Genomic DNA, 22,429 nt, shown 5'->3' on the forward strand with positions numbered 1-22,429 from the left:
GGTGTGTGGCTTGTGTGCATGTGTCTGATAAAAAGGCGTATCTAAGAGACGTACCTGTTTACAAACTAAGATAGAATAATAGCATAAGCCTAGTCCTGACTAGCTGTTGCTTTTAAGTGACTTGACTGGAGTTTTCATTCTGAAGTGGGAGGATAGTCAAAAGTTAAGACTATGTTTTACCCAGGTGATATTCTCTCAAGATTTGCTTTCAGAAACAGCGTTAATATAGGTGTGTAGTACAGTATGTTCTTCTAATAATGACAGTGCTATTGTCATCCATCTATACTTCTGGTTCTTCTCTTTTTCCAGACTGTCTACAAAGCCTGGCTCTGTTCCCAGTATTTTGAAGTCACACAGTTTCACTGCAGCAACAGAATTCCTTGCAAGCAATACTGTTTGGAGGTTCAGACGAGGTGTCCCTTTATATTACCAGACAATGATGATGTCATCTATGGAGGACTATCAAGTTTCATCTGTACAGGTATAGTATAGAAAAGCTAATTTCGCTTGTTTTCATAAGTCTAAATGTGAAGGAGAGTGTGGATAATGTTTCTTCCATTAGCTCTAACTATGAGATCCTGAAGATATTCCTCATCACAAAGATTTCTCTGAGGTGCTAGGATGTGAGCCCAGATTTAATAATGCACATTTACACTACAGCTTGCCATAGTCATTAACTTACAAAACAAAATTACTGGAAGAAATTTGTTCTGGTTATTTTTCACGCTTAATATTTTGGTGGAGGATTTTTGTTGCTCCCTGTCATACAGTACTCAGAGAAAAGAGGCTCTGTGTCATCCAATATTCAGAAAAAATGAGAAAGACAAGTCCAGTTTTTAATATATTTACCTTTGTTGACCTGCATTCTTATGTCAGATAAACAAAAAATCTGAGACATAGCATTGAAAATTGTGCAGCAGCTCTTGGAAGGTAAATGTCTAAGGAAAGGTCTTTCACTAGGGAAGAATTTTAAGAATCAGTTGTTCACCTGTGAAGAACTGATCTTCTGGTCTCTTCTTGAGTCTTGTTATATTCTGTGAGTATTTTAATTTTAAAAGGTATTGCTAACATAAGTCTATGCATTGATTGATAAAATGGTTTGGTTCCTTTTACATTCCATTCTGCTTCAAACATTATCCCAGAATGATTCAACCAGAGAGGACATGGTAGGCAAGAAATACTTTTAGTACATCTCAGGTACCTCAGATACTTTTTTCAGGACTGTCTGGAAGCCATCCACACAAAATTTCAGCCTATATCAATGTTATCTGCAGATTTCTGGTGCCTAGAGTATCATCTAAGAATCTTGAAGATATTTAGGCAACTTATTCCCACTTAATCAGTAAAAAGGCATTTCAACACCCAGATCGTTTAACAGCCTGGTCAAAATATCTGAAACTAGACAGCCTCCACCTTAAATTAGGGCTACACTGGAAAGCGCAGTATAGTACTAAATGAGTTGCTCAAGGTAAGCTACTTAAAAACAGAGTAAAATATAAAACCCCATAAATGCTCTATACCGTTTCAGAGGCAGGCATAACGTTTGTGGCAATTCACTTCGCCTTATACCCTGTGTCTGGACTTAGGGGGATTCTGATAGCAAGATATTTACTGTATTTCTTCTTGAAGATTAAGCCTATTGCACACAATTGAGCCATATCCATCCATATGTAAAAGACAATATAATGAAATGTAAGCTGAGTTACAATTTGGTAGTCATCAATAAGGTAATGGTGCTTAGCACTTCAGTTCAATGCATCTCGTAAATATTAATAGCCTTCCAATATGCATGCACAGTAAGCAAATGAGCATTATTTTCCAGTTTAAGGTAGGACAGTAAAAGCTAAAGCGAGGGACTTAGGACATTTTTATTTACAACATGTCTACAATATATATGTGTGTGTATGTGCATGTATATACACGTGTGCACACTTACACACATACACAATGGCAAAGAACAAACAAACAATAAACAAAACCATCTCAGTAATTATTTCTGAAAAATCTCTTAGGAAATACATATCGACCTTTTCATTTTCCTAGTATATCTCCAAGTCCAAATTTGTTCCTAAAACGCACAAAATTGATGACTTTGCAAAGATTACTGACAGTCGATAACTCTGAGTTTGGCATGAAAAGCAGATTTAGGGGAGCATTAAACTCATTTTATTGCAGGTATTAGTAGTGTGGGTATCTACACATAAACTCTGTGACTAAGCTCTCACTAGAGTCACTGAAGATCTGGTGTAGTCAGTAGAGCTGAGAGCTATTTAATTCAGCCTAAGTAGGCATCTGCACCCGATGAGCTGACTAGCTCTCTATGCCTTGCTAACAGTGCTGGCTGCACTCTATTTGCTGTAGCTGCTGTTAGTCATCAAGGTCTTATTGCAGACACTTAAAATCAGAGTGACCTGAATCTCATCTCAGCAGTCCACTAACTAATTTTTGGTTGAACTTTTGGTCCTCTTGAGTCAAGACCCTCAGCAGAGCAGAGCTTGTATTCACGGACCCATAGGAGTCAGCATGCTGACACTAGGCAGTTGTGTGCAAGACAAGATGCTGAGGAGAGGTACAAGGCTGCAATTCAAACTTTGTCTGGAATATAGGCCCATTGTCACCCCGTTATTAATCAGCAGCTCACTGTAAGTGCATTTCCTGCCACTAAACAACAAGAAATTAGACTAATACCTGCTGTGGGACTAAAGACTTACACTTCTCTGCAGCTTAGTGAAAACAGAATTATTTCATGCAAAGTACAGTGAGTTCAACAGCAGACAAAATACTCTACCTCAGCATAGCTTATGGCTTGACAGTTAACTTGAACTCCTTTTGCAGAAAAGCAACTGAAAGCAGGTCACCCATGTCTGGAGGGACCTCTTCTCCTGCTGCACTTTCTGTGAGCTCCTGTCTGGCAGACATGTTCTGGGATTTCTAGTTACTGATCCTGCTCTTCCTGGGGTGGGTGAAATTCATTGGCAAAACCCAAAAGAGTCAGGTCAAAGGTATTTCTATTTGATATTTAGGTGTTATAGCTGGTTGTCTGTGTCTCCATTTTACCTAGGTTCACTGTGAAGCTGGTCACCGTTGAGCTCTCCTACAGGAAACACAGCAGGAGCAAACTTTATGTTCAGGGATTCCTCATGAACGGCATTTTGCCACAGCCCATCACTCATTTAAATTAGGCTTGAATATCTCTGCTGTTCCTGACTCTGATGGTATCCCATGCAGAGAAATGCTACAGGTCCTTTTTTGAAATTTTGAATTACATTTTCAGAGAAATCCGGCAGGAACTGAATTGGGTTATGTCAGTATGATGTTTTTTCTCCCATGAAACTAATGAAAGACTAGCTGGCTAGCTAAGGAACACTGTTAATTGTAAAATAATGTCTGGAGGAAAAAAAGGAACCCCTCTGCTTATAGGATGATTTATCTCTGAGAAACATTAAGAATTTGTGAATTCTGATTTTCTTTAATAATGTTTTAGAAGCAATAGTTTCATAATACGGTCTTCCCTTCCTGCTCTCCATGGTAACAGACTATCTCCTCTAAGGTCCAGTAGAGATTTAGATTAATGGAAAGACAGGATTGATTTCTATAAAACATTTCAATACACCGTGGAAGGCAAGTAACAGGAAAAGGTGTACCGGCGATAGCTGTTTTTATTTGACGTGGACTACAGCAGAGAGCACAGGATGTACATACAAATATTACGTGCAGCTAGGTAGGAGGCTGTGGTGGCTTCATGTCACCAGCAGCGCTGGGAGCTGCGGCGGTGGTACCGAGCTGCCGCCTCCGCCCTCCACCGCTGTCCCACCACAGCCGTGAGCTGGGGCGCGGGAGCATCTGCTGGAAGTGGGGGCACAGCAGCACCGGCGCACAGGGAACCTGCGGACTTCTGGTTTTTCTTTCACGGCGGGATTTTCTGAGGTTGGAGGTTGTAAAAAAAAAAGTACTGGAGGCTGTAAAAAGAAATAATAACAAAGGTTTTATCCTTCCTTGGGAGGTCCATGTGATGAGAGAACAGCATAGGACTGGCTATTTTTTCCCCAAAAAAATTTGCAGTCATTGTTATCTTAGAATTCCTAAATAGGTATTTTTTAAAATACTTTTAAAAAGTAAATATGGCTATATGTAGAGTTATTATAGCGGGCAGGCTGGAGCCATAATTGTGGCTAAGAATCACACACAGTGGTGATATACTCGCTCTCTTCCAGTCCTTTGATACCATCAAATAAAAAAAAAAAAAAAAGTTGTAGTTTATAATACGGATTAATAATGACTTATTGGAAATTCCTGAAGGACTGGTATAAGAAGAATAATAAGAATTATTCTAGCCTGAGAATCTCTTACTTGATTACCTCCAATGAAAGCAGATAGTAGGAAAAGAAGAGGGGATGCCACACTAGTTGTGTATCAGTGGAACTTGTCTTTTGTAGGGATGCATGTGAGGATGTCAGACAACTGCAGTGCAAAAGAAAGTACTTGGGAGATTAATCAAAACAATCCGAATCGCAGTGTGGTTCTGATTATGGAAACATGCGGTTAGCTAGAAAGAAGTTTGTGTTCCCCTCTCCCCCCTTTCTTCTAGGAAATGGAAGGAAAGAAGTCAGTCTTTCCATCAGGCCCTGTTCTGGAACGTACTGTTTTTCACAGTCATTAAAATTGAATGGTTGCTTTCAGTTTAGACCTTTTGAGTTTATATCCATATGATTAAAGTTTCCAGTGGTTTCATCTAATGTTTCTTTCTGCATCTCAGATGTCTAGAATTGCCCATGCAAAACAGAATCTTATTTAAGGGAGATAATACTAGTGTTTAGGCATACATACACACACAGAGCAGATTACAATGAATGAGACCCATGCAAAGTTCCAGGTCAAGATTTTTAATTGTGACTCCTATGGAAACAGTGTGCATACCAGTGGGACTGTTTTCTTTCATAGATGTAGTCATCTTTTCCTTTTTTTTCCCCAGTGTGAACAGAAGATGTGGAAGATTTCTTTCACACATGTTCTTTGAGTGTGAAAAGAGAGCTGAAAGATGTATGACTCTATGTACAGAGCGCAGGGAATAGGCTGGTAATACTTCATAACTCCTGCTTTTCCCGTGCCTTCCAAAGTAATGTGGTCCAGCGGCTGGCCTGGGGACTGGTCCAGCCTAAGAACTGCTTCTGTTTGGCTTGCTGCCATCTCCCAACAGAGACAGAGAGAGGATGCAGCGGCCATAAAAGTTTTATTCACAGCCAAAACTGTCCATTCAGGTCTTCAGTTTGCTCAACCCAGAAAACATGAGAGCTTAGTTTCCACCAAATGAGCAGCAGAGATTCCCAAAGAGAGGAGAGAAGAGATTACCTCTCCTCTGCACACACGGCCCTTCCCTGAGCAGCCAGGATATGTCATCAACACCAATGCTGCAGTTGCATCCGATACTAGATTGCTAATCTAGTTCAGGAGTGTACTTTTGAAGCAAATCTCCTGTTCATACTCCTTGCTGTTTGACTTGCACTGGTGAGAGTTCTTTGAAGATACAAACTAGGTTCCTTTGGATTAAACAAAACTAGGGGATGTGCTAAAGGACCATACCTAGTACGTCGCAAACACTAATGCACATTTGGTCTACAAAATCAGACTAGATCTAGAGTGAGGTAAAAACCCCTCAAATGCATTGAGGGTTGACGTGAGATACTCAGGACCAGCTGTTTCATTATACAAATCTCCTTTTGCTCAAAACTATTTGTTAATACAAACATAGCCTATTCTGACTGCTGGGAGAACAGTCCCAAAACTGCTATCCATGTGCCAAGTCTGGACCACTTTAGAGTGCAGAGTTAGGGCTACCTGTGTTGCTAAGAGCTTTCTTTGTACTGATCAAGTCTTATGGTCTCTTTGTGCCTTGTGGCATAACAGGGCCAGTATCAGGCAGGAAATCCCAGCCACATGCTCACACTCTACTTGTACAATAGTTGTCATGGAATTTAATGGAGCACTTCCTTTGTGAAGGAAAGGAAGGGAATGTAGTGAGCAGCAATAAGGCAGACGTGTGTTGCATTAGCTTCTTCCAAACCTAACAGCAGTGTCATCAGAATGAGTCTACTGCCACCAAGAGGAGAATCAAATTTTTCTACTCTCCTGTGCTGAACAGACTTCTGATACTTTTCAATGTAGAAGGAGAAAGTAAGGGGAGAGAAGAGGTGAGAAGACAGGTGATTCAGGTGCTTTGAATCACTTATAACTTTCCATTCGGTTCATATTAATTTAGGCTCCTAATTTCATGTGTTCCAACTAACATCTCAGTTGCTTGGAATGCATAGTGTGAATAGTCTCGCATACATCAATTTATCACTAAATATCACTAACATATGTTTATGTGATCCATGCAAAGTAGCACTTCCTCAGAAACTCCTCCTTTAGAGTAAAGAAGAGTATTCACCAGAAAGGAAACTGTCAGTCATGCTTCATAGCACACACTAATGTTTGTAAGGACATAGTGAGAATTATTACAGAGAATTTTCACCAATCTGTAGAAAGGGTTTGTTGACTAACAAAGCTCACCAAAGGTATTGGGAACAATTCTTTTAACTGCAGCTTCTTCTCAAGGAGCAGATGTGTGTCTGGGTTTCACCAGCAGGTTTAGCTATAGAGTCTGTTTCAAAACAGATGCCCTGATTTCAGTGCAATTTGAAAAGCAATTTCCTTGAGAAAATGTGATATACAGAATGCATCACAATCTATCTTTTCTTTGTAGAACAATTCAAGAAGAGAAGATCTTTGAATTCAATCTGCTTTATGTTGTTCTTGGCAAACTCCAAGAAAATATATATACTTGATCCAAATTCTTACTCTAAAAATAACTCATAATACTGTGTCATTTGCCTCCTGCCTACACCTCTTAGTAGGTCCTAAAATATCAAAATATTAAGCTAACACAGACAGCAGGACAAATCCCTTTTATGTTTGACAAGCATGGTTTAAATCGTTACTAGTTATGGCTCTGCTTACAAGAAAAATTTGACATGGTTTTGCAGCAGAATCTGTCAACTAAATAGCTCATCTTTTTGAGTCCAGTGGTCTTTTGAATATTAGGGCTTCCCCATGAATGAGGTCCCATATTATAATAGGTTTATTAGCTGCAAACATTCTTCTTCTGTAACAAAACCTCAGGCAATTAACCTATTGATATCGCTGAACTTTCTCTGGCAATACAGTACTTAGATATGTATGACTGTTTCCTATCATATCAAAGTAGTAAATCCTTTTGATCAAAAATTGTACATAATAGAAGCAAAACGAGAGGGGGGGTGGGGAAAACCAAATACTTGCTAGAAGCAAGTTATTTCACCCTTCTCCTGTATTTCAACACAGCAGAGCTAAAAAGGTTCATTGTATAGCCTTGAGAGTCTCCTATTTGCCTATTTTTCTGACTTGCAGCAGCTCAGTCAGTTTTAGAGGGATAACACTGATTTACACTGGCAGGAGGAAATTAGTACCGTACATATTTTAGGGGAAAAAAAAAATCCATGCATGGTGAAGAAACATGATGAATTTTTCTTGAATGTAGATACAAACACACAGGAAAATGTTCCAGAGGCAACTATTTGAAATAGTCACCAACATATAGTGATAAAACAAAATTAAAACACAGAAACGCAGATCTCATCCAACAACAGGAATGGCATCTGAAATGGAAATTAGCCTTTTCAAAAGAGCTGAACAGCCATATTCACCAGTTTAAGAATAATCTGTTTGACTAAGGAATATTTTATTTATCATTAAGCCTTCTTCTACATTTCATTTTAATACTTTTTATAATATGAAGGGTATAAAGTACATGTGTAAACAGAAGCATCATAATGTGTCACAGACACAGCAATTTAGAAATTGAGAGGACCATCTGGATAAGATCAAAGAGAGCTGGCTTCCAGATCAGATGTAAGCAAGCAGTGAAATCTAGTCACATAATATATAATGTGTTCTCTTGCCTTCTGTAGTTGGAAAATGTTAATATTGAAATCTCAGAAATAAGTCCTCAGAAAGAGAAATGTCATGCAGAGTGTTGGCATTCACTGGTACAATGATGTCACTGCTGGATGGATGACTCTTGGCATACATTATTTACTTTGTGCTTCACAATAAAATGGAACATTCAATACTTCTGGTATACTACATCCACTTATCTGGTTTCTTCTTCTAGTTCATGGTCTTTTCTTCAAGCACAAGAAGCTTGGTATGCCTCTCAAAATAATCAGAAATCTATGTTAAAAAGGACCACAGTTTAGAGTTATACAGAAAGAAAATGAGTAAAAAACATAACATACCAAAAGATCTGTTTTATTTCTGTAGCTTTCCAAAATACTTATCCAACGATGACAACAAATATATCATCCAGACCAGTTTCTTTTGATGGTTATTGGAAGATGTGGAATACTACGGCTCCATAGCTCTTTCTATAGCAAAGAAACCAAGAAGTGGGCCAAGCCAGACCAACTGCTATAGATACAGATCCACATACAAACTTGACACATCCTGACAGTGTTGGGGTGAGATGTGGAAACCCAACCACCTCTTTTGCATGCTGGTTCCTGTGCAAAAGAAATGCAAGTGCTCAGGCAGAAACCATAGCATTCTTTGAGTTAGCTGGTGATCTAGCTGATCAGCAGACCATGCACCCATAGAGACAGTCTTTGTGATTTAAATTCTTGTATAAGAACACATTTGGGGTTTGCTGTTTTTCCCCCAAAGCTGTTTCTGCACAAAGTGAATACAATGCTCATGCTGTCACTCCTTTTTCTTTCAGTATGATTCAGCTGAGCAGGATACACGGGATTTATCTACAGTCATGTCTCCATTAACATAATCTCAGTCAAATGAGTAGCCTTAATTCTTGCATCAGCATTAGTAACACACACTCCCTACAGATATAACTGCTGTGTTGATCATCAAAATATTATCTGTGTGTGAAAAAAGTATCTGGTTACAAAACAAAGAGATAGCTTTTACACGACCTTCATGACCAATAGCATGTCTGTCTGGAGAATGGTTTGATACCAAAAAATATCCTGGCAAATTCTAGATCCTTGATTAAGATCAAGGTTCAAGAACCTCCATATGGACTAAGATTTCTGCTGTTGAAATATAGGTGAGTGCTGGGAAAAGTTGGGAAATGGAGGTCCAGAGCTGAGAATTTTAAGTGAAAAGGGAAAAGCAAAGTAGGTTTCGAGCCAGTAACATCTGGTAAATTAGTATCAGAAATATAATTACTGAACATCCAAGTAATACAGTGTAATCATATCTACAAACTGAACTATAAAGACAGAAGAGGAAGAGGGAAGCCTTGGTGGTTTGGTGGGTAATGGTATCCTTTCTATTCCTTATCCCAAACTCTGTGTCCGTATAAAATATTTTCCTAAAAGAACAAAATAGGGTTTTTTCTCTATGGTTTTCCAAGGTTGATGTAGCCAGCTTTCCAGGGTTCCTGGTAAGTCATGGGTTTGCAACCCTCTGACTGAGTAGACTGATTAGATCCAAGGGGGCAAAACTGATACCCATGGCTACAAACGAGTATGTGGTGAAGCACAACTGTGAAGTTTTATCACTTCAATGCAAAAGCTCTGACTGAATTTATCTAAATGTTCTGCAGCTGTCATATGAATAGTGGTTTTGTAGTTAATTGATTATTAAATACGTAACTGCAAATTCAAAACTTAAATTCAATTGCTGAATTGAAATAAAGAGGAAATGTAATTGTGCATTAAGGAACAAGTTCAATGCAGATTTAAATGCAGAGTTGCCTTCAATTTATTTATAATTCAGTAAGAGTATATGAACTATTTAAAAACCTTTTGATTGCCAACTTGTATATGTAGGCTTTGATTTCAAAGGAAGTCTGGGTTTTCCTATAACAAGAAAGGCAGGAAGTACAGTTTGAATAGTAAACAAGCCTCAATGGGATCAAAGCATTAACCATTCTCTGTGTCTGTTCAATTGCCACTAATAGTTTAAGCTACTGCAGTCACGGAACAGATCATATAATTACCTGCTTTGGGAGGCACTTCCTGTATGTTACCGTGTTTAAAAACACACTTATGCACACAAACACCAAAAGATGGGTCACAGAAAATATGATATTAGCAATAATATTGCTTTATTATACTTGCAATAAACAACTGTCCACAAGTTCCAAAATACAACAGAATTTCTTAAAAAACATGAAGTACATTCAGTGATGATCTGAGAGAGAATAAATAATTTTCAAGTGTTGGTATGCTTCCTTAAGTATCTGACTGTGTAGGTGCAAACATAGCCTGATTTCCTGCAGAGTAAACCCTGACTTTACAGAAAATCAAACAAGCTGTTCTCATTCCTGTATCTTTAAAAACTTGTTTGAATCCAAAAATAGATGCAACTTTACTTGGACTCATGTATAACATAGTAGACTGTTGTGTCAGCTATGTAAAAAAGTGCCAGTCTGGGTTTGATCTGTATTTTAACATACTGAGCATACTTAATGCACTTTTTGTTTAGTTGCAGATCAATATTACAGAAGTAGGAACGGAAAAGTTCAGTGTTATCTTAAGGTGTGCTGCTTTTCTTCACAGGTTATTCACAAAATACAGGCAGTCTGGTGCCCGAACCTAGGAATGTTACACCTAAACTTGTAGGCATTGCTTTTTGAAAGTAATATAATTGCTGTGGTACTTTAGACAAAATGTAATTCTTGTGCCAAGAAGCAAAGTTAATTTATAAATTATAGCTTTGAAAATCTTTATCCTAATATTTCAACACAGATAGGTTTTTTTATAGTAAAACCTAGCACTACCATAGTGTAATTATTTACTGCAAAATTTATTCCAAGATCAGTTTAAACGGAGAAAAGGTGTTTGTCCATTATGTTAGACATTCTTGCATTTAACCATTAGTTAAACAGGCTAAATTAAGTTATTTTAATTTATCAGAAAAGAAGATATGTAAGAAGTAAACAAAACACACTGGTTATGTTAGTCTCCTATATAGTAATGCAGACAGCATTGACAACTTCCAAAAAGACAGTTGTGTCTTTTGGAAAAGACAGAATTCCTCTAACTGTTCAAAAATTCATAATCAGATCAGGCTCAGTAACTCAGTAAAGTTCTAAAGGCAGAAATAGCCTAGATGTATAGTCAGAAATATCAAGGGATCCAATTATTGCATAGCACGGAAAGATTGTTCTCGCCTCTGGGATATGCCAAAGAGAACACCCCAGCTGGAAGAACTCATCTGAGGCAGGGTAAACAAGTAGACTCTGAACAGCTCAGTTTGGAAGCTGTTCCTCTGAAGCTGTTGGATCTGTACTGGTTTGACAATCAATATGGTCAGTATTGTCAGTATATCAATTATTTGTTATTTAAAGCTTCTCTTTTCATGGGCAGCGATGTTACTGGTATGTGCTCGCAGACTGAGGAAGAATTTCAAGATCCTTTCAAATTTTGTGGAAATGTCCCATTTGATTAGTTGCAACTTCATCATTAGTTGTAACTTCCCAAAAAGGAAGAAGTCATATATTCTTATAATTCAAACATCAATAATTACTTTTTAACGCCGCTTCTTTACACAGCCATGCTCAGTGTCATGCTTCTGTTGAATGATCTTTTGATCCTGCTTCCTGTTAGATGACACATATCCCTTCAACAACTCTAATTATACAAAATGCAAGCATTCTGAGGGCCTCAGGCTAACCCAAAGATGAGGATTTGATAGCTTAGACAAACTATCAACTGTTCCTTTGACCTACCAACTTCTGCCCCTCTTTCTGTGCCTGATGTTTATTTTTTTCTTGTGTTTACCCTACAGGGCTCTATGAGAACTATCCAACCAATGCAGAACCAGAATGCTGTGATGTCAGATGGGGACTATTATCAGATCACCAATCCAAAGGGACTATAAAAACAAGTGGCTCAACAATGTGTCACAGGACATCGCTCACAGTTTCATCAGCATCAAGACTGTGTAACAGCAGACTTAAACTGTGTGTTCTTGTATTAATTCTCTTACATACAGTACTTACAGTCTCAGCAGCACAGAACTCAACAGGACTGGGCTTTGGAGGCATAACAACTTTGGAAGATAATTCAACCAATGAGGAATAAAAGAAAGGATTCATCTTATATGATAGAAACACAACAGGCCCAAATGACTACAGTCAAAAATAGCAAGGACTGAGTGCTTTACCCTTAGATCTCTTCTTGAATGACCTTTTGGGTAAAATGAAAAGAATGGGCCACTACCCAAACAACAAGGACACATGAACACAGCTTTTTATTGACTAAAAGGCTGTATGGTGACTTAAATTTCTCACACCATTTTATACACTGTGTTTTAATGTTTGGAGTTTCTTTTTTGTTTGTTTTTTGCACTTGTTAATACAGGATTTTATTTTTGGGACGGTTTCTCAAAGCTAAATTAAGTCTTTTCTCTGTCGATATATTTCTAGTCATTGTGTGTGTTCATCTGATAGTTCTGTCTTTTATGTCCTGTCAGTTTCTATTAGAGGAATGACTGCTATGATTCCATGACATAGCAAAAAAAAAAAAAAAACAAAAAAAAAACCAAAAAACAACAAAAACCACAAAAAGAACAACAAAACAAAACTAACAAAATTTAACAAAAAAAAAAAAGAAAAAAAGAAAAAAAAAGCAACCACAAAAAAACCCAAACAAACCTAACTGTCCTCTTACCTATGGGAACCATTCATCTCCTTTCCCCTCCCATCTCCTGTCGCAGACAACGTACATTTGCTTCTGTCTGTGTAATCACAATGAATGGGTACACAGTTCCAGTGTGCCTCTGCCACTGTTGCACAAACCAGTTGACTGAGCAAACCCAAAAGGAGCATGAAGGGGGTTCCTTTTAGCTGAACAAACAAGTGCTCTCCTTATAAGGTGGGATCGGACAGTTAAAAAATGTAAAGAAATATATAACAAACTGTTGCTCCAATACCCGTTTTGAAGAAGTCCAGTCCTTTCTCACTGGTCAGTTGAACAGGAGCAGCCTCTTTTAGATATGCTATGTAAAACCAGTTATGCTCAGCAAGTTGAGTGGTTGGGAAGCCTTCATATTGGAGGTGAAGGATTGGCATTCATTGTGAATTACGTTTTGAGTTCTCCTGCTGTCATATAACCAGCAGCTTTCCATAAGGAATGGGAGCAAAGAGCTTCCAAAATCCAAGTCTTTTTGTCTCAACAAAATTACACTAGAAGCCTTTGAGCATCTATAATACAAAGTATCTCTTCGGTTTTGAATCCATTGTTTTTTCTAATATCTACGTGTTGTTGAAAGTTACTCTAGTTATTAAGGGTGCACAAGAATGTGTTAGCACAGATAAAGAAACTATTTTGTTTTAAATATATAGGACAACCGTTTTCATAAATGTGCAATAAAAACAGTAAAGATATACTAGGATATGAGTAGTCAAGAGAAAAGATTGTAATCTGATTGCTGATTTTTCATTGTTTGGGGTGGTTTTTAATTTGTTTACTTTTATTTTTGTGGGAACATTTCACCTGCTGAGTGTATGAGAATTTGCTTTTTAAAAAGGCTTTTTAGAGTTTACAGTAGAATCAATGGAAGGAAAAGTTAATAAGGGCTGTTTTTAAAAACTTTACATTCCTTCCTATTCTCTAACTACACTTGGGAAGTGCACTTTAGAGATGTTTGCTGTGTAGCTGGGAGATGAAGGAAAACTATAGGAAATGTTCTCTTAGGAAATAAAATATAGTTACCTACTTTCTAGCTATGAAATACCCCTTGATAAATATTAATGTTGTAAGAACATTTAATCACTGGTGCATAATGCGTTTTTGTATACACTTTATGGTCTGTTAAATTCTGGAGAAAAACAAAAAAGAAGATAACCATACTGCTTAAGTGGTTCAAGATGCACATGTTAAGCTGCAAAAGCTCAAATATTTTGCAAGAGTATTTGTTTTGATAGTGTCTTACTACAACCCGGACTGAGGAGCCTAAAATGTTCTGTGCAAATATGACAACAACAAAAGCACCAGCTAATGCAAAATTCTTCAGCACTGGTTTGTTTCTATAATTCCTCCCTTCCCTTCCTTGCACATGCTATATTTTGTTCAATAAAACATGGTGCTTTTTAGTTATTTTATTTTCTGTTAGAGGCACATGTATTAATTATATTGAATTGATGCAAAAAGTGGGGAAAAATGTAGAAATGCAAATGAAAAAGCCTTAACTAATGGTAGAATGTAGACTTTTGAAAGGACAGAGACATTGAAAAGTGATGGAGCAATAACTGGGCAGTGCTCTGGTACTGTACAACAGCTGATGAGTCACACTACTGAGAAAGCTCTTACTAGGTGAGCTCTTGTTCAACTGACCTCTTAATTCTAGTAAGTGTACGTGGTCAGTAAACAGTTTGTTATAACCTTTATCTACCTCTGCTGTGCAAAGGCCATCCAACATCCATTTCTGTGATGTTCCTCATAGTTTTTTGTTCACACCATTACTCACTGTCATCTATTTTTACACTGTACCAATACAGTAGCAAGTCTGGTTCATCCCAATTGAATTGGCACATGAAGAAGAGTTATTATTTCTGTTTGGCCTCATGGTGAATTAATGTAGAGAGCTATCCTTAAGGCATTTTCTTTCTTCTCTCCTGCTCTTCTTCATCCTTCATCCCTTATTTTTCTATAAAAATGTTTTCAAGTGGTGTCAGTGAAAAATATGACTCCTCTACTGCTTGGCTACGCTCAGTCACATGTCACACAATATGAGAGAGACATGAGGAAAAACAGTGACAACACCATCACATGCAAAAAGTAGCCAAATTAAACTTGGGCAAAATGAAGCAGAAAACAATTACAGACTTTCAATTATTACACAAGTACAAGATGTAATAAATTCCTCCCCCTTTCCCCACCTGGAGTCAGTGCCTGCAGTTCAATGGTCTGTGAATTTTCTCTGTCATCTTTTTGAGGTCTATTTCTTTAATTTTTGAAACAAAGAGTCATGTTGCAGAGGTGACTGCTGCTGGGGTATCTGTTGCCATTTTCACTCCAGCAGTGTGGTACACAGCTTCTCTTGGTGGCACCTGGGACATCAGGAGTAGACAAAGACTCTTCTAAGAAGTTAAGCAACACGTAATCATGTATGATGCAAAATTCCATTCCATCCATTCCTCATTCGTAATAGTTTTCCTGGCACAAACTTAAGCATGCTTGATATTGTGCACATATTACTTTTTTGCCAGAATAAATTTGCATCTTGCCACTGCTATAACTGCCATCTTGTTCCATTTCTCCTTGTACTGTATGCCTAATACATACATGATAAAGAGCTGGCTTAACAAGGAAAGAATACTAAAATATTTCTGCAAATGACTGATGAGAAGAAAAAGAAAAAAATAGAATAATATTTATTTTATGATCATATGGAAGAGAGAAATTTCCCATGTCTTTTATGGTCTTATTTTCTGCAATAGGGAAAATCCAGATTTTGTGCAATATGTTAATACTGCTAAGCCAAATGTCATATAACATAACCAGAGCTATATGTTATTCCTTATTGCATTTGCATTTGGTAATACATTATATTGATGCTTTCCTTTCATTAAAGAGACAGTATCTTTTTTTTTTAAAATATAGCAGGTGAAGGCTGTCCTTCTGCATGCCATAATTTAAAGACAAAAACCAACAAAACATTAGAATGAAGTTTTAGTTTTATAAATGATGAAACCAAGCCATCAGCTGCCAAAGAATCTGTGGAACAATAGATACAAACCAAACATAAACTTTCAAGAAATTCCTTCTTCAGCATTAAAAATAACGTTATTCTAAGTGATTAAGGGAGAAAGAATGAGAGCTGTATTTCAAACAGCAGAGGTGGCAGGTTTCATCTGGTAGACGATGTGGCTCTCAGCTTATATAGTTATACTCTTCTATTAAAAAGTGAGGGACAAGGACATTGTCTTCTGCTCTCCCTGTATTTGTTATGATAATGAATGTCCTTTTTGTAAATGTTGCCTCTGCACAGAAGATACCTGCTTATCGTGAGAGCTGAAGACAGCTTATGTACATGCACACAAATTTACACAGTGAAACCTGTCTTAAGCGACTATCCAAAGCACAAGCAAAACTCATTTGCGGAGTAGAGGTAGCTTTAAGGAAAGTGAAACAAATTTGTCTTAGGAAATTTCGAAGTACATGTAAACAGTCACCTAAGCAAGGGGTCTGTGAAGGTGCCTGGTCCTTACTGCAGCTTTCACTGTATATCTCATCAGTGCCACCGCCCCGCGATGAGCCCTGCGCAGGCAGGCTTTGAGCTGGGCTCAGAGTCATGCTGACTTCAGTGGGCCTCGGTACAGGTACAGGTACACCCACAAAAAATTCACTGTAGCACATAGGTCTTGATTTGTTGTCCCATAGTCTTTACTCAGGAATTGCTTGTGGGCATAGTGCATCAATAGAGGATCCCTGGGTTCAACCCTAGCCAACTGAGCCTCAACAAGAGACTGGCAATGGCGTATTAGTGGTGAATGGTTCTGTTTTATTATTATTGTCTACTATTATATTAGTTTCGTGAAGGAGTGGTTTCAAAATTTAGCTAGGAACACAGAGGACAAACTAACAGAAACCTCGTCGTTGCAGAGATTAAATTAAATAGCCTTTCTGAGGTAAAAAGAGGCTCTGTCGTCTGTCAGCAGCTGTCAGAAAACAACAGTATTTTAGAAAAGCTTGAGGAAATAATAGGTTCAGTTCTGAATATGATAGTTCTCATTAAAACTAGATTTTGGGATGGCAAATAGGACTGGAGTGCATACCATCTAAATTGAGTGATTTATTTTGCCAACATGTTCTGCAACAACTCTGAGCAAACAGGTTTACTGAACATCTAAGTTTTCCAGTATTTTCTGGCTTTTTTTCAAATGTTAACAAGCTTGATCTGTCCCTGGAGGGGGAAGAAGGGAAGAGAGAACTACTGTGAGTGATGAAACTAAAAAAAAAAAAAATAGATCTGGGCCAACTTGGAAAATCCATCTGAGAAACAAGCTATACTTCTTCAAAATATAACAAGGATGCAAAAAAAAAGATGCATATGTAGGTGTAGATCTCTATAGAAATAGTTCTATTTCAAAAGAGAGAGACACAAATATATGTTCTCCACAATTAATACAAATACAGCATACTGTAGAATAAAAATGCCGAAAGATAAGATCTATAAATAAATAGGGCAAAATTACTGTATTTATACTCCTTACTATGGAGTGGGAATTTCCAGGTAGAATTTCAGCAGCAGAAATACCTTTTGTAATAAGAAAAGTAAAAAATTTCGGGAGAAGGGGCATATTTGGTTATTCATTCCACCATCCTGTCTCCTATAAGCTTAGTTATTATTCTTCTGAAATTTTCATTCAAATCCTTGACTTTTGCAGAAAGTTCCCAGCACAGACCCCATCTCAGTGGCTCCAGCAGGTGCCAGTAGCACAGGAGGGCTCAGTTGTGGGTCCTAAGGGAGAGCCTCTGTTCAAAATGCTTACTATGCTTCAGCACTTCAGTCCAATCTCTAGACTCTCTCATTCTCCTAATGCTATGTTCGTCTCTTGGACATACACAAAGTGACTCAGTTTCCTCTTCAGAGGGGACTGTGCTTGCCCTGCTCACACCTTCAGTCTCAGTCAGGCCCCATTACAAAGGTCAGAGGAACCACTACTGTGCTTCAAATGCAATACGTGTGCTGAACACCCCAAACAACTGAAATGGGATTAAAATGACAGGCATGCTTTGTAACCAGCCCTCTGAGTAAGGGTGAAGATTTTACCAGCTGTGTATGTCTTCAAATCCTTTTGCTATTCGCACACTGAGGACTATCTCAGCATAAGAGGTTTGACAATGAATCGCTGTCAAATCTATCTGTGGCAGTTCAGACATTACCCCTCCCAGCTGCCCCCCCGTATGATTTTGCCAGGATTTATTGTCCCGGAGCAGGACAAGCAGAAGAGAACATGTGATGTCCCACTCCAGTGCAAAATGAGGGGCATCCGGGTGAAAACTAGATTGTCAACTGGGATGTCTGTAACACAGGCACACATACCTTTCCATTGAGTCTTTAGCAGTGGGGGGAATTAAAAAAGAAGAGGGGTACTTTCTGTCAGAGGGATAAAGCAGGCAGCAGAGGGAAATAATGTCTTCGTACACTGCTGCAAGATTTATTTGAATTTAGTCAGGACAACACTGAGCACTGCAGCACCAAACTTTTATATATCTTTTATATATCTTATAAGTGGTGAATATACACCTCTGAATTAAGCTGGATGAAGTGTAATACACAATAGGGGTTTGTGATATAGAAGGAGAATCTGCTGAGGAAGGTGCCACCTAAGCCAGTGGTCTACACTGAACAGGATAGTCTTGTTTTTTTAGCCCTGCCTTCTCAGAGTCGTTCTCTGAGCATCCAGGAAGTACCTATCTCCAAGCAATTCACGTTTCTGAAGTTTTTTACTAGACTTAGGCTCCTACACCAGCTTTTTTGCATGAAATACGGATGGAGGATGAAGTGATAACCCTATACCAGCTAGAATGCAGTGACTGAGTTTCCTGTGAATGCACATCAGTCCTCTCTCTAATCAGCAGGCTACTCTCTACTGAACAAGAAAGAAAAAGAAGTATTTTTATCTGTTTCTTTTCTGGTGTTGCTCCAGTGGACACAAAGTAATGAACTATTAATTGGCCTACTAAAAATATGCAAGGTCTGGTTACTGCACGTATGTGGGAGAGAGATGCTCTTTTCCTCCTCTGAGGAATGTTGACAGATTATATATTAAGCAGTCAGTAACCTGGTAGCATTACCTAATTTTGACAGCATTTATAATTTGCACAGGGAATACAGGATTTCAACCAAGTGTGCTCAGTTTAGTTATTTCATTTGATGGTGAAGAGCACCTAGCACTTTACAGGACCAAGTTCCTATGTGGTAGTGGTACTTAACTATCATCAGCTACTAATCAGCTTTCTGGAAAACTCTGAAAAGAAAGCAGAGCAGCTACATCTGTTGGAAGATATCAGGTCTGTGAACAATGGGAAAAATAGTCACTAGTTTTTGTGGGTTTTGGAGAAGACTGGTAAAAACAAAGACAGAAGAAAAAAATTGTCTTTTCTTTCTCCCATTCCTTCCCTCCCTCCACCTTTCCCTTTCTCTGACAGAGTCACCGGTCTGACCTAGGACATATTTTTGCCTTAGTAGCCCTCTGAAAAATTAAATGCATTTGATAAGATGTAAAGCTCTCCTACTTTATATTTGCTACACGTGCAGAAAAAAAAAGACAAAAAAAAAAAAAAAGATTTATTTTTTCATTCACAGAGAGATGTTCTCCCATCAGTTTCCTATCCATCACTACTCCACAGGTCCACTGAATTCAATGGGAGTCATGCTTTTCATTTAGATGGAACTAGGATTAATGCCATGGATCAAAACCTGCCAGTTTCAGTGCAAGTCCTTCCACTGACTTCAAGGAGGATTTGGAAAGCCCAAGGTCCCTTTGAGCACCTATAAACTCACATGGATAAGATAAATACACATGTGAACAGCTGAAAGATTGAAATGTTCCAAAGGTTTGTCCAGGTGGTTGGTCAAATAATTAGCTGCAGCTCTATGCAAAAGTCATGTTGAGCCAAAGCTTTGAGCTTTGATTTGATAGACCTTTCTTTTTCTGAAATCTAACAAGCTTCATTCAGGGTTTGAATATGCAAAAACTTACACAGGATTATAAATACAAGAAGAAATATTGGGAAAAAATTGACAATATTTTCACTCCTACAAGTGAAAATTAAATTAAAGAATTCTGATAATTGCATTTTTCATTATTAACCCTTAATGACAATTTATTTATGTAGTTCTTCAGAAGCTGCCTGGTTTCATTTGTTTGTTTTCCTTTGTTTTGTTCAAAACCAGATTTTTGGCTTTTTAAAGATTCATATTGAACTATGCAGCTACAAATTACATGCTTATGTTAACAGATTTGCAATTAAAATTATTCTACTCTTCTGTTATTCCCAAATTGTATGAACAGAAAGCTCATGTTAAAAGCAAATTTAATTAACTGTGTTTAATCTTGTTTCCTTTTTCTTTCCCTTCTTTTTTTGTTTTTTTTTTTTCTTTCTTTCTTCAGAGTTAAGGACTGGATTTTATTTGAAATGGGCTAAACTGGCATCAGTGTTTTTTAACTATATGGAATGTCCTATGATTCTTAGCATTGAAAAGAGGGCTACGTGGTCCTGTCAGAAAAAAAAAAAAAAAAGAAAAAAAAGCTGTAAATTGTAATAATATATTAAATATTGTATTATTATAGCAACTTTAGTTAAGCAACTAATACTATCTTTAATTTTTTACAGAGAACTTTGATGAAATAATTTATTACAATGACTCACAGAAAAACTTGTTTTCAAAATGACAGGAGAAACTGTTGAAGATTGTGAAAAAATACTAAAAATAATGCTCTACTAAGAATAAATTTAAAGATGCAAACAGTGAGTCTGACTTTTTGGGTACTAGGGATTTGTGAATGAAATTAAACCCAAGGTGTTGGGGGGGGATAATGATTTTAAATACGATTAAATTTAAACAACTTTCCTTTTTCCTCAAAAAACAAACAAGCAAACAAACAAACAAAGAAAAAAAGAGAAAATAACTTGTGTTCTGACCTGGACTGCAGCTACCTATTTCATAAAATGCCTCTTGCAAAAATATAAAGACTGAGGTAATTTTCTCATATTTAACTGGTTTTCCAGACTGTATTGTATAATATAGCATCAGTACTTTACAGCTGTTCATCTCAGATTTCTTATGAAGGGAATAAAATCACAAGAAATGAAAAATAATACCCACAAAAGAAAAGCATTTAATTTTTAGATCATGTGTATATTGAATTTCAATGGTGTGACATCTACAAAAACACATGTTCATTTATTACCTATGGGATAGTAAATGTTTACAATGAGGATCTGAATTAATAGGTGGTATTAAATATTTGTCTGGTCACACAAGGATTATTTATTCTCAAAAGGGATTGATAACAAAACAACAGTTCAAAGAGGTATGTACAGAGACGTTTACAAGTCAGATTTCAAATGTTTTAGGAACTATTTTGGGTGACAGTAAATGATGGCAACACGTCTGTGGAAATCAGTGCTGACCCTCCTGATAAGATGAGCCAAAATACAGTGAAGTCGGCATAAGGTACTGTGGCAAACAACAGGTGAAAATAAAAATTCATTTGTAACAATCTGAGCTATAAATATGGTGAGGAAATAAGCCAAATGTCTCACTTTTTCCTCACAGCCCTGTAACCTATCTGAGATCTCTACTCACACCTTCACAGCCACCCACCTTTTTGACCTAACCACCTGCTCACACAGGTAGGTGTATGTAATGGGGTGAATGAAGTCTACCATGACTGTGCTATTTCAACATACGTATTTATTACAAACTCCTTTTGCATGTCAGAATGGTATGAAGCCAGATTTTCCCTGCCATGAATAGCTTCAGACATTGTGAATGAGGGTAATTTCACTGCCTCAGTAGATTAAAACCAATGGACCAGCAATGCCAGTTCATCATTAGGCCACTGGCTTCCTAGGAGGAGATGTGAGGCCTCAACTTTGTTTCAAAACTGTGGTCAAATTCTCCCTGACTGCAGCAAGATCAAGGTCTCACTTTATGTACACAACATCACAAGGCATAAAGTAAATGCCAGTTAAGTGTGGTTGCTATTTTAAGAAAACCATTTGGAACACAGAATGAAATATTTTCTCTGGCTTGCCATTATTCACGTGGGGATGAGAAGGAGGAAACAGAGTATGTGTAAACCAAAGTAAAGCTCATTAAGCTTTTGATATATATGTAATGTTATTTCAAGAACCTTGTCTTTTTTTCTCTATGACATATTTTCCATCTTTTTTAGTTTAAGGTTGAGTTGTTCCACTTTTCTTAATAAAACTTCATGAGACTACTCTATTTTATACTCTAAACTGAAAGTGATGGACTATGTTCTTAAAAAGTAAATGCATTTACCGGACCAAGCAAGCAAAGATTTTTTCAAGTATATGTTCATCACTTCTACCCACTTAGCTTATCCAGTCCTCTTCCATGTCTTCTTGCTTACTATGGCCTCCTGCTTAATATCCCCTCAGCATTTCATAGAATCATAGAATCATAAATGGTTTGGGTTGGAAGGGACCTTTAGGGATCATCTAGTGTAACCACCCTGTCATGGCCAGGGACATCTTTCACTAGGTCAGGTTGCTCAAAGTCATGTCCAACATGACCTTGAACACTTCCAATGATGGGGCATCCACAACTTCTCTGAGCAACCTGTTCCAGTGTCTCACCACCCTTATCATAAAAAATTTCTTCCTTATATCCAATCTAAATCTACCCT

At 37.6% G+C, this 22,429-nt stretch overlaps 1 protein-coding gene across 1 annotated transcript in view; it reads left to right on the top strand.

The window, feature by feature from the left end:
- NALF1 (NALCN channel auxiliary factor 1) overlaps positions 1 to 12,119 on the top strand; it is a 484,558-nt gene extending 472,439 nt beyond the window's left edge. The window contains exons 2-3 of the mRNA XM_072853646.1: positions 310 to 481; positions 11,824 to 12,119. Coding sequence (XP_072709747.1) covers positions 310 to 481; positions 11,824 to 12,119 — 468 coding nt within the window. The remainder of the gene's footprint in view (positions 1 to 309; positions 482 to 11,823) is intronic.
- Positions 12,120 to 22,429: the final 10,310 nt, after the last annotated feature.

This window comes from Ciconia boyciana, chromosome 1, assembly GCF_034638445.1.
Source record: "Ciconia boyciana chromosome 1, ASM3463844v1, whole genome shotgun sequence".
Lineage (NCBI taxonomy): Eukaryota > Metazoa > Chordata > Aves > Ciconiiformes > Ciconiidae > Ciconia > Ciconia boyciana.